General features: G+C 46.6%; 1 protein-coding gene across 1 annotated transcript in view; it reads left to right on the top strand.

Annotated features, from left to right (window-relative positions):
- Positions 1 to 17546, top strand: part of TBC1D31 (TBC1 domain family member 31) — a 670562-nt gene that overhangs the window by 364945 nt on the left and 288071 nt on the right. The window contains exons 12-13 of the mRNA XM_078686822.1: positions 5996 to 6129; positions 7540 to 7719. Coding sequence (XP_078542948.1) covers positions 5996 to 6129; positions 7540 to 7719 — 314 coding nt within the window. The remainder of the gene's footprint in view (positions 1 to 5995; positions 6130 to 7539; positions 7720 to 17546) is intronic.

Raw genomic sequence — 17546 nt, 5'->3', positions numbered from 1 at the left:
CCAGCCTGGCACTGCGGTCTGTGAACACTGCATACCTTTTGGACCGTTACCCCCATTCACTCTGAGATTCCGATGCGCAGGTGCTGCCTATGGTCCCGACTGATGGGAAAGTTGCAGCTGCGTTCACGATCACATGTTGGCTGGACAGAACAGACCCGCCTGGCTGGAGATGACTAGTTTTTTAGGAGGTGTCCAAGTTTTGCTTATGGATATTCCCTTTGATGTCTCCTGTCTCTTCGGAGAAAATGCGGACGTTGAGCTGGAGCGCTTCAAGGATTGCAGAGCTACAGCCAAGTCCTTAGATCTTTTCATGGTCCCTCGCCTACCCCAGTCCACCTTTTGCATCCATGGAAGGAGTTTCCAACCATGCCCCTTACCACCCAGCCACCACAGCATGCAAGCTTCCCAGCTCCTGTGTGGCCATAGACGCTGTACTCACAACCACCCTTGGGTCGGGCAGCCAGAGGCTGTGTCAGTCTACCATCATCCCCCGGCACCGCAGCCTCCAAGCTCTCTCACCATCCTGGGTAACATGTGAGAGGCAGGACCATCACCTGCACCATTGGAGGTCGATAATATCAGACTGCTGGGTTCTTCAGATTGTCTGAAGGGGCTACTTCCTCCCCTTTGTGACTACCCCCTCCACCCATGCCATTCACTTTAGACAGACTGACTGAGGGCCATCTCTCCTTACTCTGCCAGTTTTGCATGGTGGGTCACAAGCACTTTCAGTTTGCCATGCTCCCTTTTGGCCTTACCAGTTCCCCATGAGTGTTCACCAAGGTAATGGTGGTACTTGCACCTCCTCTGCGGAGATCAGGGGGTGGGCAGTCTTACCCTATCTGAATGGCTGGCTTATCTTCCTGATCAACGAGGCCAGGTTTTTCAGGCTATGATGTTTTAGCCTCTATCCTGGGTTTCCATGAGACTGACTCTAAGGCTGCTGGGCTTCATGGCCTCCTGCATCCTGCTTGTGACACATGCCCTCTGGAATATGTGGGTCCTGTAATTGGACCTGAAGTTCCATAGGATGCAACATCAGGGAAATCTCTCTGACATGGTCCCGATCTCTGAGGGTACTGGAAAGATCTGCAGTGGTGGTTAATGAACTGCGATTGGATCAGTGGGAAACCCCCCTCCCTTCCCCAACCAGATATGATAGTAGTGACAAATGCGTCACTCCTGGAATGGGGCAGCCACCTGGGAGATGTGGAGATCAGACTTCTCTGGTCTCCGGCAGAATCCATTCCCCACATTAACCTGCTGGAGCTCTGAGTGATCCGGCTGGCATTGAAAGCCTTTCTACCCACCATCAAGGTAAGGCTAGCACAGGTGTTCCCGAGCAACACCGCTACCATGTGGTACTGCAACAAGTAGGGTGGGGTGGGGGTCATGGACCCCTTCTCAAGTGGTCCTGTGCCTCTGGATATAGCTGGAACATCAGGGCATATCCCTGGTGGAACAACGCCTGACAGGCTCTCCGATTGCCAGAGCGGACAAATTCAGCCGCAGATGCCTAGCAGATCACAAATGGCATCTCAATCGGAGGGGGTGCAAGATCTGTTTCAGCAATGGGGGGAGTCTTGGTTAGATTTGTTCTCCATCGCAGAGACCACGCAATGTCAGTGGTTTTGCATGCTGGCGTTTCCAAGGCTGCTTCCGCTCAGAGATGCTTTTTGTCTCGAGTGAGGCTCAGGCACCCTGTAAGTCTTTCCTCCCATATTACTCCTAGCCAGAGATTTCAAGAAGCTTATGAACGACCGGGTCCAAGTCAATCTTGTGGCTCTAGACTGGGCTCGTAGAGTTTGGTGTCCCACGATGTTGATCATGGCCATTCTTCCTCCGATTAAGCTGCCCCTTTGGAAGGATCTTCTGTCACAGCAACAGGGGAGTGTTCTCCATCTGAGCCTGTCAACGCTTCAGCTTCATGCATGGGGAGTGAGCGGTAACAGTTGACAGCTTTCGACCCTCTGCCCGAAATCTGTAATGTCATCTTGGCAGCCATGCATCTCTCCACCAAGACAGTATATGTCTGCTGTTGGAGAAAGTTTGTGGCATGGTCTGCAGAAAAACAAGTTGATCCCCCTTTCTGCTCCCCTCTCTTAGGTGCTTCTGTTTATTCTTTCTTTTGCCCAGCATGGTTCTACTTTGGGCACCTTAAAAGACTATCTTTCTGCCATTTCTGCAGTTGCCATATCAGCTATCCCTGTACAAATACCCTATTGTATATAGGTTTTTGAAAGGTCTCCAACACTCGTTTCCTTCTTCACCTTTATCATTCCTTATTAGGACCTAAATTTAGTATTCCCTTTTTCATGTGCACTCCCTTCGAGCCACTACACAACTGTTCTGTCAGGCTCCTTACCATCAAGACAGCCTTTCTGGTACCCATAACATCTGCCCGGAGGGTTAGTGAGATCCAGGCTTTGTCATCTAAGCCTCCGTACCTCAACATCTTTCCTTACAAGCTGGTCCTTCGCACTAGGGCCTCCTTCCTTATGAAGGTGGGCACTCCCTTTCATGTAGGTCAATCCATCATCCTGCCTACCTTTTTCGCTCTGTAGCATCCCTGTAAGGAAGAGGAGCAACTTCACCCACGAGACCCAAAAAGAACATTGTTGTTCTACCTTGACTGCACAGAAGAGTTCCGGGTGCACAACCAACTCTTCGTGGGGTACGTCTGCGTCAAGAAAGGGAAGGACATGCCGAAACAGACCATCCCCCGATGGATTGTGCTGTGGACTAAAATCTGCTACACATTGACTGAGAAGCAACACCTAGAGACCACTGCATTAGCATGCCAAGTCCCGGTCCTGGACATCCGCTGGGCAGCAACGCAGGCTTCTCTGCACATGTTTACAAAGTACTACTGCCTGGCTAGTCAGGTATGTTGGTACGGGCACTTTGCCTGTTCAGTCCTGTAGGACGGTTTGGTATGATCCTCTTTCGCAGACCCACATTCCATAAGGCATTACTTGGGTATCTATTCAAAGGTAAGGAATCTTCGGCTAGAAGTCTCTATCAGATGAACAAGTTACTCGCCTTCGCTAGAACTTTATCTGGTAGAGAATCTGTCTAGCTGCAGATTCCTTACTGACCCACATATCCTCCCTGCTCTGCGAGCAGATTCCTAGGGACAGGGTTTTTACCCCTTTTTAGGGCCCTATTGTTACACACCAGGTATCCAGTGTTTTTCGTGGCAGTGCACTCCCGTTGCGTGGAAAGTCGGGGAAATGAAACTGACGGCAGCGCGATGGGGTGGTGTCATATAGGCACCGCACTTGTCATTTTTGGTGCTGACGACCTCACACGGAGCCGAATGACGCTACCTACCAGCTCACAGGGGTACTGCTCACTAAACATTTCCAGATCCAGTCTGGCGTTTAGGGATAATTTTAAGATAAGGAGTCTTCAGCTAGATAGAGTCTCTACCAGATAAGGTATTTCAGAAGGCAAGTACCTTGTTTGTTAAGGGCAATCTTCTCATCCTCCAATATGTGCTAACGGTCTGGTTAGAGGCTGTTGTACTCTTTTGTAAGTGGTGCAGTGGACTGTTGTAGCCTGCTTTGCTCTTCTCAGGATTTTCTCTTTTCAGTGGTAGACTTGTGCATCAACGCGTCCCTCCAGATAACTGTGTGTTCTGTCCATAACATCTTTGCAAGGGAAACAAAGTTCTCATGCTCTTCATTATAGAGCTGCACTTGTAGGTTTATGGATTTTACTCATCTAGCATTTTGTATCTAGAAACCTCCAATCTTCAGTATTCTGGAGGAGAGCTTCATGGTTCAGATTAATATCAAACTGAATGAGGGCTTAATCTGATATGCCTACTTACATTATCTCAGTAGAAAGTCACCAGTAGTAAAGCACCCTAAACAGATAAAGCATGAGGACATGCCAAGGACAAAGTTGAAAAATGTGTTAACCCTGTCAACAGATTGGGTAGGCTCCACACATCTATATAGATGTGGCTGGGTTGTAGTGTCTTGTCAACATGGTTGCATTTATCAGTAGAACCCAGTTTGTCTGTCATTTGGTCATTAGTGAGGTTCAGTCGCCCACCAGGAGCACCCTCATTCTACCCAACTCAGTGAGCAGTCTGGATTGAAGGAGTTGAAACCCATCTTGTTAGAATTAGTGAGTATACAAAATCTAGACCCAGGGTCCTTGCAACTGTTCTCATTTTGACAAAGGCTTAACTTGCCTAGTGGGCCTTAAAAAACGAAAAACTGCATCGGGCAGGGACTTTTTGATGAATATTGTGACCCGACATATCCTGGCACTGCCAGGAGTTGGTGGTTCTGCATTGGGGACAGTCTATGTTTGACAGTAGGTCTCATTGTAAGTTTCTCCGTTCTAGGTGGAGAATGGTGTTTTTCCTGGATGAGAGTTATGCCTGGAGCCCCACCTTCCCAATTAAGATATCATAATACTTCAACTTAGTACAGTGGACATACCTTTCACATTCCTAGAAACAACATAGAGGCCTAATATGGTGGGTCTATAGGTTCATGGTGTAACTGGGTGCATGCTCCAAATGGGCAAGTGGTGGAAGCAGTGACATATGCCGGGCCTCTTGCAAATGAGAAGCGGTCTTTGTCATGTGGAGCAAAAGAGGTGTAGGTAGCAATATTGCATACATTTCTGTGGGAACACAAAATGTCTTGGCTATAAGATGTAAATACAGAAAGGAAGAGAGAAAGGGCCACAGGATATAACCGAGTCAGGGACGCTGAAAAATAAAGGGACAAAGAAATGCAAAAGTTGGACTACAAGGGTGAGTAGATTTAGATTGTAGGCCTTTCTTCCATCATACCTGCTGGGACTACCAGGGATAGCACAAATGTGAACGTAGAGGGTCCAAGGATACAAAGGAGCAATATTAAGTGGGAAGTCTGATGGATGAACAGTAAGATGCCATCTATGTGGGTTTATCAAACTGTAAGAATCAGAGGGCAGGTTTCATTCAAACAGAAGTGAAGGTCCCTAACAGTGCTCAAAAGAACCATGTTGGGGCAACTGGTCTAACTATAATGACTAACATCAGCATACCAATAGTGCGGATATAATTTGTAAATGTTGGAGTAGATATCCAACATACATAAAATTAACAACACATAAGCATATTACTCAGCATCATGCATGAGCAGTCAGGATATACAAGCAACCACTTACACTTTAATAGGAGTGCCTGGAATGGAAATCCTGAGGAAAGAGTTGCTGGTTGTTCCTGTGGTACTTGAGGTTCCGCATCTTCATACTGATGTAATGTTGGCCTTCTGTTAGTGTTGTGCCCACCTTAAAACAAATTTCTGACAGCTCCTTCGTGGTCTCACCAAGTATCACATATGGCATTTTCAGGTGTCAGTTGACGGAGATGATTGCTTCCTTCTAGGCCTGTGTAGAAATTAGTTGCTAGGACGGTCGGGATGAGGACATGGAAAGTCAGGTGCACAAACAAGAGGCATCGTCCTCACTCATTCCAAGATCATGTAGTGTAGTTCAATGTTCCTTCACTTTCAAAACAGTTGTCACACATCAGCTGGTAGCCATCAAGTGCAAAGATATAAGCTGAAAGCAGAGCACAAAGGGTGGCTCCAAGCAGGTCATGCACAATTTTACAAACTCACGATTAAGTCAGCCCCTATGACAATTTCTTTGAGTTATGACCCCCCCCTAACTCTGAGTTAATGAAAGTGCTCTATCATCAGGTAAGGACTGTACCACATGTCTCAACACAGCAGTTGCAGTTTTTTTGGCCAAGAAACCATTTATGGTATAAATTGCATACTATTAAATCCGTTCCATTAAATAGAGATGTATATTATTGACCTAACAAGAGCTTCAATATTGTCTTTCTGGCATGTGTTGAAAAGCAGATGGTGCTAATTTTGTTTAGCTGTCACTGGATGCACCAATGAAATATGTATTGGCCTTGAAGAGTGTTATAATAGAGCAAACACAAAATCTACTTTTTATTTTATCCTTCATGTAGTTAATTGGTGCCAACATTGGTTTGAGTACTTTCCTAACCCTCCTATCAACATCCTTAGTATGGTTGAAAATGTGTTGACCCACCATGACAAGGAAATCCTTAAACATTTCGTAAATTATGGAGTCACTTCTCAGGTAAGGGCAAGGCAAATTACATTTTTCTTTTTTTGTTTGATTTCTATATATATTGATTTTAATATTTACATTCACTTTATTATAATTCGATATAAGCTTTCAACCAGGCATTGATTTGAGCACAAATAATAACTTGAATCAGTGGCTAATATAAGATTCTTAAGACTTCTGATTTTTTTCTTTTGGGTGGTGTTTGGGACTGATTATCTTTTCTTCTGAATTGTTTAATGAGACTTTTGGAATTTCTAGAATGTTGATTAACTAATGCCTGGTGCTGTAGACAGCAACTGTTAACCCTAACAATCTGGCAAACTTTTTTTATTGTTGAGTAAAGTCCTACATGTGTGAGGGATGCTACGTACAGGAATATAATATTCTGATGACGGGTTTCTCATGTCCTGCTTTGTTGTATACGTTGGTTCCTCATTTTGGTAAAAATGTCTTTGAACTCTTATCAAATCAGACTGCACACCTCAGTATCTTGCATGCTTTATGGTCAGTGCTTTATAAAGGCATTTAATTGTGGAATAAGGGGATCTTTGTCCATGAACTTGGGTGGCGTACTTCAGGTTAATCATTCCTGCATAAGTTGAACATTGAGATGATGGCTGTCCTGGGTGTAGAGAAAACACTGACACCCCCACCAGTCTCCCATTCATGACCATGTTGGGAGAGATTGACCTCACAAATGCACAATGATTTTGTGTGCTTATTGGCTAATGTGGAACTGTAGAGACATAGCATGTGTGTGGGATAGTACCAAGGTCCTTGACATAGACATGTGGAGAATGAAGAATGAATAGCTGCATGTCCGTGCAAAAGCAGCACATGAGGTAATGGGATTTTCTAGTAATTGGGGTAAAATGTGGGCTCCATGGGACGTGTTGTAATGAGTAGATTTGAGATCTGGTGTCCGTATGTTGGGGAAACGTACCAGGGTTTTGGCAGTGAAACACGTGGGTCCATGGAGGGATGGGAAAGTGACAAGGGTCCAATAATGTATTCCCTTGTATCCCATGACATAATTATCTGTGGAGCATCAACTGCAATCACTTGTTCCTATCTCTTACGTTTACCTGATGAAAATTTGGATAAATCTGCAAAATTATGTCTCTGTGATAAAATATGTTTAACAAATCATAATTTGTGTCCCCTTCATACCAAAGGTTGTATTTATGTGGTGCTGGGTCTGTGCTTTAATTATGTTATGCTATGTTTACATCGTTGACACTCTTCCTCTTTCTTATTAATATGATTTGGGATTCTTGAGGGTATTGGGTGGCTTTCTCAATACAACAACATAGAATTATTTCCATGTTACAGAATGAAGTGCATTCACTTATTACAGGGTCTTTGGGTTTTGCTAAATCTTGTTAGTGTGAAGCATTGAAATATCATTTTCTGTTTTAGATCTATGCCTGGCCTCTTCTCGAAACCCTGTTTTCTGAGGTTCTAACAAGGGAGGAGTGGCTGAAACTGTTCGATAATATATTTTCCAACCACCCTTCTTTCTTTGTGATGGCAGTAGCAGCCTACATCATATGTTTCCGCGCTCCGTTGCTTCACTGTAACCAGAAAGAAGATTTTGAGGTATATTTTGTTATCAAAGTGTGCATGTATATTTTATCTGTAAGAAGAAAATATGTTCCCAGACCGCGCCTTTTCTGTTCTTCACACTGTAGTGACAAACAAGACTAGATACCTCTCTTCTGTGAGCAAAATTAACAGCTTATGCAAAAGAAAAAAAAATTCTGAAAGAGAATATGTTATAGATTCCTTACCTTAGAATTACCCCCAGGTGTCAGACTGGATCTGTAGAAATTTTTCGGAGCAGTACCGCAGCACGTCGGTAGGTGGTGTCGGTCAAGTTTGCGTCGTGATCGCCGGGATGACGTAGTGGTATCTACTTAGATGCCGCCCCTGCGCGCTGACGGCCGTTCTTTTTTTTTTCCACGCCAGCCGGCGCAGATCCGGAGAGAGCGGTACCTCTAGTCAATTTTTGATTGTCATTTTTTTACTTTTTATCGACATCTTTTTCCGAGTCGTTCAACTCCTGGTGCACAGGGATGCCTCATTGGCAGACTGCCTTCAAACCTTGTGATTACTGTCACAAATTGATGTCGGTTACAGACCCGCACCTTGTGTGCCTCTGGTGCCTGGAGCGCGACCATGACCCACAGTCGTGCTCAGACTGTTGGCCATGAATCCGAAGGCTTAGCTGGAGCAGTCCCGAAAGCTTCTGGAGGCCCTGCAGTCAGCACTGCGCCACTCGAGGTCCCGGTCGAGAGGGAGGTCGCGTGACCGGTCGCGGAGTCACCACCAACACTCCATTGAAATCTTCGGGTAAGTCAAAGTACAAAATGAAGGCGAAGAAGCACCATCATTCTTCCCGTTCTCCTCTGGCGACGCGGGATGCGGAAGATTGTCGTCCTTCGGCTACGTCCACGGAGCCTACTGGGTCTGCTCGGAGCTACCCTCTGGTCCTGGGAGCCGGAGTGACCCCTGCTCAACTACATCGGTTTTACGAAGTCCTCCACTCCATCTCTGGGCAGTCTGACTCTGTGCCTTCGGGCCCTGCGGACTCAGCTGGGGCTTCTAGGCCTTTGATGCTGGCGTCTTCGTCCCAGGAGCTGCAGGGCCTCCAGGAATCCAGGCCTGGATCCGGATCAGTGCCCGTCAACCTTACGACACCACCTCCAGCGCCGATTTCATTGGCAACACCTGCACCCCCTCCGATGCCGGTTGTGTCCCTAGCCAGCGTCGGCCATGGCCTCCTCGACTTGGACACTGAGCCGGACCAGCGTTGAACGACGCCGTTACTGGCGCCGACCGGTACTTTTGTACCACTGGTCTACCCTGGTGTTTCCTATTGCCCAGAGTGGCAACCAGAGGAGGGTAAAGAGGACTGGGAGGGGTCTGTTGATCCTTTGGCAGACCAGTTGGATGAACTGAACTGGACTGAAGAGAGGAGTTGGGTGAGGCCAGAGGTCTGGACACCTCTCTAGACCGTGGCATGCTTTCTCCCCCTACCATGGATACGGAGGAGGGAGCCTCTTACGCTGTGGTGTTGCGTAGGGCGGCTGAGGCTTTGAACCTTGAGCTTCCTACGGTGGCGGTCAGGACCAACCTCCTGAACGAGGTGCTTCAACCGGAAGCGACCTCTTCAGATCCCTTGCTGCTGTTCTTCAATGAGTCCATCACGAACATTCTTCTGGGCACTTGGTCCAAGTCCAGCACAGGGCCTCCTGTAAATAGGATGATTGCCAGACGCCGCCGTCTGGCCCTGGCCGACCCCATTTTCCTCTCCCAACACACTACCCCCGTGAGCTTTGTGGTCCAAGCCTCAACTTCCAAAGGCGCGTTCCCTACTACTCCACCAGATAGAGAATCCAAGAAGCTGTATCATCTTGGGAAGAAGATGTTTTCTTCCGCCAGCTTAGGACTGCGGTCGGTGAATACCGCATTTTTCTTGGGCCATTACACCCACTTTGTGTGGGATACGGTCGCGCAGGGGTTGCCACAGTGCCCGGGGGAGGCCTGGGCCGCTCTCTCCCGTGCAGTGGCTGAGGGTAGAGATGCACCCAAGTTCGCCATACTATGTGGGCTGGACATCGCCTACTCCCTAGGCAGGACAATTTCAATGTTAGTAGCCCTGAGATGCTACCCCTGGTTGACGTCCACTGGCTTCTCGGGCGATGTCCAATCAACTCTTTTGAACATGACCTTTATTGGCCATTGCGTGTTTGGCAACAAAGCGGACAACGCGCTTGAGCGCTTTAAGGATTCTAGGGCTAATGTCAGAGCCTTGGGCCTTGTTACCACCTCTTGCCCAGCGCAACCTGCATTTCACCCCTTCCGTGGTTACGGAAGGGGTGCCCCACCACGTTACACCCAGGGCCAATGGGACCAGCGGGCAGGCCAGTCCACCAGCACCCCCTCTGCAGCAGCCTCTAAACCTTCCTAGTCCATGGTTCGCCATCACCTCCCCCACTGGCACAACATCACGTCGGACAGGTGGGTTTGGCAGATAGCCCGAAGGTGCTACTCCCTACCCTTCGAAACTACCCCTCCCTCCCTCCATGCCACCCACACTCCATTGCATGTTGGAGGATCATCTGGCCCTTCTCCATCAGGAAGTTACGGCTCTCTTTGCTAAGGGAGCTATCAAGCGAATCCCTGTGCCAGAAGTAGGTTGTGGTTGTTATTCCCACTACTTCCTGGTACCCGAGAAGGACAAAGGCCTGCATCCTATCTTGGATCTCAGGGGCGTCAACCGCCTCCTCCGGAAGGAGATGTTCAAAATGTTGACATTAGCTCAGGCCCTCTCTGCCCTCGACCCTGGAGACTGGATGGTAGCGTTAGACTTGCAGGACTCCTATTTTCACATCCTCGTCCTTCCTGCCCATCGGCGTTACCTACGGTAGGCCACAAGCATTTTCAGTTTACAGTGCTCCCCTTTGGCCTTACCAGCGCCCCTCGGGTGTTCACGAAAGTGATGGCGGTGGCCGCAGCTCATCTGCGCAGATCAGGGGTTCCAGTCTTCCTCTATCTCGATGACTGGCTGTTGAAGGCAAGTTCGCCCCAGGCTGTCGTCTCTCACCTTCAGACAACGGCGGACCTCCTACATTCGCTGGGGTTCACTATCAGTGTGCCAAAGTCGCACCTGATTCTCTCTCAAAAGCTCCTTTTCATCGGGCGGTTCTGGATACAGTGCAATTTAGAGCTTATCCTCTCGAACAGCGCAGGGTATATTCACAAGGTGAGGAATCCACAGGCAGATACTGTATCCACCAGAAAAGGTAAGTAACTTTTCCATTCGGGCTATGATTCTGATTTTTCAGCCTCTATCCCGTCAGAATGATCCTGAGGCTGCTTGGCCTCATGGCCTCATGCATCCTGCTGGTGGATTATGCTAGGTGGCATATGCGGGCTCTGCAGTGGGACCTGAAGTTCCAGTGGGCACAGCATTAGGGGAATCTTTCCAATTGTGTCCAGATCTCTCAGTTAGTGATGCCCTTTGGACTCTTTCCAATTTCTATGAGGAACTCTTGTTTCTGCCCCAGGTGCATGATCCCATTCTACACCTAAGGGATGCCAGGCAACTGTAGAGGGCTCTAACCTGACTCAATGGCCCTACTAATGGCTGCTTCTCCATCTGTCTGAGCCTTAGTACCATCTAAGGAGAGTCGTTGTGCTTTACCAAGAATTTATTAACATAACATAACATACAACCCCCAATCTAAGGGGTAACGTACACAACATCAACAATCACAGTGTACATGGAGGACAAGTCATGGCAGACGACACCAGCCCCCTCAGTCATACAGGCTCCCATAACAACAATGAGTCACACACCTTTTCTGTTTTCCACTACGGTGAGAGGGAGTGTGAAAAAACACCTGGCAGAGTAGAGTAGAGAAGAATCACAACTAACAAATGGGTCTTGCACATTATTCAGGGCGGCTTAAAACATCCAGTTCAAATATCTGTCATCCAGGATTCCACCGTATTGAGTACCATGACATAAGTTGCGCCATCAGTGGGTAGAAGTAAAATCACTGCTCCAAAAGCATGCAGTAGAAACTGTTCCTCCATCACAAAGAGGAAAAAGTATTGTTTGGTACCCAAGAAAGCCCCCAAATGAGTATTTAGAACTATATTGAACCCAAGACATGCCAACAAGTACATCTAAGGCAAAATTGTAGGATGCTTGCACTGCATCAGATCTTTCCATAGTTCATGAAGGGAAACTGGATGAGCTCTGTGGATCCTCGGGATGCTTATTTCCCATCCAAGTAGCAATAAAGCAGAGAAAGTGTCTCAGATTCCTTGTCTGCAAGGCTCACAACCAATACCAGTTTCTCCTTTAGGGCCTGGATTCAGCCTCAAAGACAGTCTCAAAATGCATAGCAGTAGTGGCAACCCATCTCTGAAAAACCAAAATCTTTGTCTACCCATAATTAGAGAACCGGTTAATAAAGTCAAATACTGCATCTCAGACAAAATGACATCTTCACTGTTGCATGATTAGACTGACTAGGTCTATGTGAATCTAGAAATATCTATCACATCTCTGGGTTCAAAATCTGAACTATCGGGGAGCATCTCTGAACACCATCAGAGGTGAAGTGATTCCTTCGTGTAACTTTCCAAAAATGTCAGCCAGTTGTTACATGCCACTAAACCGACAGTGAGGCAAGTCCCTTCTCTGGTAGGGTTCATAGCCTCTTTCATTTAGCTAGTGCCCCATGCCTGTCTCTACATTAGACCACTACAACAGTGGTTGGAAGTCCAATGGTCACATTCGACTGAGAAGAAAAAGATCTGCTTAGATCAACAAGCACAGTTTCAGTGATGACTCAACAGATGCAATCTACTCGAGGGAGTCCATTCCATCAAGATGTTCCTACTTAGAGCGTTGTGACTGATGCCTCACTCACCAGGTGGGGAGCACACCTGGACGATCTCACAATTCAGGGTCAGTGGTCAGGGCAACTACAACAATACCACGTTAAAGTTTTCAAACCCAAGGCAGTCCTCCATGTCCTCGGGGCTTTCCTATCACTGCTGCACACAGGCAGACTAGACAGACTAAACCACCACAATGTACTCCTTGAACAAAAAAAGGAGAAACAAGGTCAAACGTCTGCCATTGGAAGCCCAAGTGATTTAGGCTGGCAAGGATTCTCTAAAAGTGATGCATCCGCCAGGTCTGTAAAACTATCATGCTGATGTACTAAGTCAGCAGATACTTCTACAAGAATCACGAGTGGGAGTTTGGCTACAGGATTGCTTCCCAAAAATAGACATTCGCCATTGGACAAAGCGCAAAACATAGTGTGGGACCCACAGTCGAGTAATGCCATTTTGATGCCTTTGTTGAACAGATGTCTGTACTCTTTTCCACCGCTACCACTAAAGCAATCAGTCATAATGAAGTTTAAAGGATCCTTCGTGAGGCTGATCCACAAAGATCTGGAGTGACCGAATCAACAATGGTTTCCAGAGGTACTTCCCATTTGCTTAATTCCCACAAGAGACTGCCATGCAACCACCATCTACTTTCCAGGATGGGTGGGAAGATGCGCCTCCCGGTATACAATCCTTACATTTAGCAGCATGCCTCCTGAGGTCATATAGTATCAACAACTAAATCTACCGCCAGACTGTATGAAGATTCTTAATGAACCAAAGAGACTGTCTACCAGCAGCTCCTATGCTTTCAGTGGAAATGACTTGTGATTTTGTGCCGTAACAACAATCATGACCCACTCATATTCTTCCACAAGTATTCTTCCTTACCTGCTGTATTTGGCTCAGTAAAAACCTCAATTCTCTTTTATCAAAGACTATTCAATTGGCTCAAAGTTCATCTAGATGACATAAACACTTACCACAAAGGCCCAAATTAAAGGTCATTCTTCGCCATCCCAGTTATCAAAAACATTATGGATGAATGAAAAAAGACCTTCCATCCCTTTTAAAGCGCCTTTTCCACCATTGAAGTTAAATCTGGTTCTTTTTAAACTCCTCCCTTGACCCTATTTATAAGGCCTCATTGCAGCATCTTTTTTGGAGTATATTTGCTTTCTTAGTTGCAATTGCATCAACAAGGATTAAAGAGTTGCAGGCTTTATCCACTGTTGAGTCCTACTTGATTTTCTATTTCAACAGGATAGTAATGCCCTAAGTGGCAAGGATGTGCCCAGATGTGGGTCCCTTGCTCACTGTGCCTCCGGAACCAAGCTACACCTGACTGAACAGCCCCAATAAGGGTGTAAACAGTCTTGGGTTGTGGAGGATCGGGCCTGGCAGTTCGGGCTGTATTATTCCTTTTGGAGCAGGGTCAAGACTGATTTGCATACAACTGGGTCCAAACTGAGATGATATGGTGGGCAAAAGATTGGTGGCTTGGAATGCTACCCTGAGTGATTGCCAGCATTCCTGTTGTCACTTTTTGTGTGTTCTATGAATTTTCTCTTGCAGAGTTGGTTGTTACCAGGTAGCAAACAAACCTCTAAATGGCAAATCCAAAGCCCATCCTGCTAGAGCAATAGCGCCCCTTTGTTGAAATCTGTATGGCAACATGCTACTAATCTATTCATACGTTCAATAGATAATACTGTCTTGATGAAATATCTTGAGCTGACACATTGGTGGGTCAGGCAACTCAGCATGATTTAATTAATTAGATACCCAAAGCTTACCCCACCTATAGTGCATGCCTCAATGAGCAACAGTGTTTCCTTACATTGACAGTTGTGTAGTGGGGTATGCCTACTACTCTTTTCTACATTTACGGATATCAGTGAGTATCCTACGATGCAGAAGGAAATGTGCTTGTAATCCTAGATCTGCATCATAGGTATTCTCACTGAAGTCATAAACAATCCTTCCTCCCCAGCTGTCAATGTAGGCTATCTTTTCTTGATATCATACCTTACTGGATGTCATATTCTCCCGTTCCAAAAGAACTGAGGCTGTGAGGCAAAGCATGCTTTAGGTCCGATCAAATTGTTTTATATGCTGTAGAGAACCTAGAAATATTAAAATCATGCTTGATCTTTTGTCTGTTTAATTCTTACACTGATTGGTGAAATGGTTTGCTCATACGAATCTTGGCCAATATGTACTATCACATTTACTCACACACACAGAAACCCTTTGAAACACCATATTCTATTTATAACAAGCAGTATTGATAACCAGTCAACTGCCAAACACCCCAGGTTGTAAACATTCAAAGCAGCATGTAGTGACAAGTAACAGTGAAAAGAGTGTTGACATAATGGGATAGTGATAAAATCATAAACCAATACTTTCCACATAACAATAAAATTCATAGCTGCCAGATATCCCGCTGATATGTATGATACCTTCAGCTAATCCTGCCTTTTTGCCAATGGCACTTCACTGCTGTGGTTTGTTATCTCATATTTAGATATAAACAGGAATGTTTCAAATCCCAGAGTACAATGAGATGTCTGTTAAAAGGTCAGGACTGACTCAAAGTAAGTAATTTGCCATGGGGATACTTCGCAGCTATGAATGTCCTCACAACAGCAGCATCACCTTAATGTAGTTCAGCAAAGAGCATCGAAAAGCAGCAGTGAGCTTGCTTGAAGCATCAAGTTTCAGGTGCCTCGGATTAGAAAGGTACAAATTAATCTGATGTAATTCACAATTTTTTCTTACAAACTTTATTTTCATTTTGAGTACATTAACAATCAGGCCACATGGAATAGAAATTCCAGCACAGGCGTGACATTACAGACAAATTGAAGATTCATCGCAAATATGTGACTTACAGGCTGCGGATCTGGCCAAATACAAAGTGCAGGAGTATACATGTGACAATAATCACAGGCTTAACCAACAGAGACATAAATGTTTGTTACACAGTCACCAGGGGCTGTCCATATCCAGAGTGCTTTTATATAGCAGTGGTCAGCATCTATACCAGGAGAGTTTTCTTTGCAAAACACAATCCTCTGCAGAGTACAAGCATATTCAGTCTCAGGCAGCATTAAGTCAAATGTGGCTATGGGCAAGAATCCTCCTTCAATGCCATTCAACCCTTCATATGCATCTCCTTGATCCTGGATGCGTGCTAGGTATTCCGGATATGAGCCCCAAGTTTTCTTTTGGGTGGCTGCGTGGTGGCATAATGTGGTGATAGGCATCCAGTTGGATATTCCAGTATGTCATGTCACAATCTTAAAGCTTTACAAGTTACTATACTGTTGGCAGGGTTGACCACCCATACAATGTTATAATATTCCATAAGAAATAAGTGAATAACCCCCAATTTAGTCCAGGAATATGTTTAATGAAACGTTTCACAAAATACATTAATAGACCCGTAAACCAGGCAGAGAGACTGATTTAGACCCTTGCGGGGCTCCTGTTGTCCATCCGTGGTGTAGGTTACAAGTACTCTGTCAAGCTGACGGGGTCCTGCCCACCGGATTTAGACCTGGGCCGGCTAAATGGCTGTCCGCAATCAACAGACTGTCTACTATTGCGTAAGCCGCGCACCTCCGTCGCCGTGACAGACTTCTCTCCTGGCTAACAGTACTCCGTCGCCGTCAGGCCAGCGGGCCAGCGGGTTTGTGCCAAGCCTATTTAGATTTCCCTGTTGTGCTGGTGTTGTGAATGTGTGACATTGATCCACATTCTGTCCATCACTGTTGTGTTTGCAATTACCGCTCTAAGTGTACTGGGGATGCTCAGACGTGAGTCCCAGGCACTCCACACCACTGGTGGAATCAAGCTAGCCGGGCTGATGAGAGGTGTTACCTCGAAACCGGTCCGGTCCTCGGATTCTTGTTTCCGTTCTGGGAAGGACATGGCTTTTGTAGTTCGGACTGGACTGTTCCCATGGGGCACAGGGTCAGCGCTGATTTGCATATCGCCATTGTCTAACCCAGGGTGGTGTGGAGTGGAAAAACGATGGATTTGGGCCCAGATCTTTGGACTGGGGTGAATGTGTGACATTGATCCACATTCTGTCCATCACTGTTGTGTTTGCAATTACCGCTCTAAGTGTACTGGGGATGCTCAGACGTGAGTCCCAGGCACTCCACACCACTGGAATCAAGCTAGCCGGGCTGATGAGAGGTGTTACCTCGAAACCGGTCCGGTCCTCGGATGCTTGTTTCCGTTCTGGGAAGGACATGGCTTTTGTAGTTCGGACTGGACTGTTCCCATGGGGCACAGGGTCAGCGCTGATTTGCATATCGCCATTGTCTAACCCAGGGTGGTGTGGAGTGGAAAAACGATGGATTTGGGCCCAGATCTTTGGACTGGGGTGAATGTGTGACATTGATCCACATTCTGTCCATCACTGTTGTGTTTGCAATTACCGCTCTAAGTGTACTGGGGATGCTCAGACGTGAGTCCCAGGCACTCCACACCACTGGAATCAAGCTAGCCGGGCTGATGAGAGGTGTTACCTCGAAACCGGTCCGGTCCTCGGATGCTTGTTTCCGTTCTGGGAAGGACATGGCTTTTGTAGTTCGGACTGGACTGTTCCCATGGGGCACAGGGTCAGCGCTGATTTGCATATCGCCATTGTCTAACCCAGGGTGGTGTGGAGTGGAAAAACGATGGATTTGGGCCCAGATCTTTGGACTGGGGTGAATGTGTGACATTGATCCACATTCTGTCCATCACTGTTGTGTTTGCAATTACCGCTCTAAGTGTACTGGGGATGCTCAGACGTGAGTCCCAGGCACTCCACACCACTGGAATCAAGCTAGCCGGGCTGATGAGAGGTGTTACCTCGAAACCGGTCCGGTCCTCGGATGCTTGTTTCCGTTCTGGGAAGGACATGGCTTTTGTAGTTCGGACTGGACTGTTCCCATGGGGCACAGGGTCAGCGCTGATTTGCATATCGCCATTGTCTAACCCAGGGT

The sequence above is a fragment of the Lissotriton helveticus genome, chromosome 4_1 (genome assembly GCF_964261635.1).
Source record: "Lissotriton helveticus chromosome 4_1, aLisHel1.1, whole genome shotgun sequence".
In the NCBI taxonomy this organism is placed as follows: Eukaryota; Metazoa; Chordata; class Amphibia; order Caudata; family Salamandridae; genus Lissotriton; species Lissotriton helveticus.
Note: the sequence above shows the minus strand (reverse complement) of the source record. Positions and strands in the feature narration are given on the sequence as shown.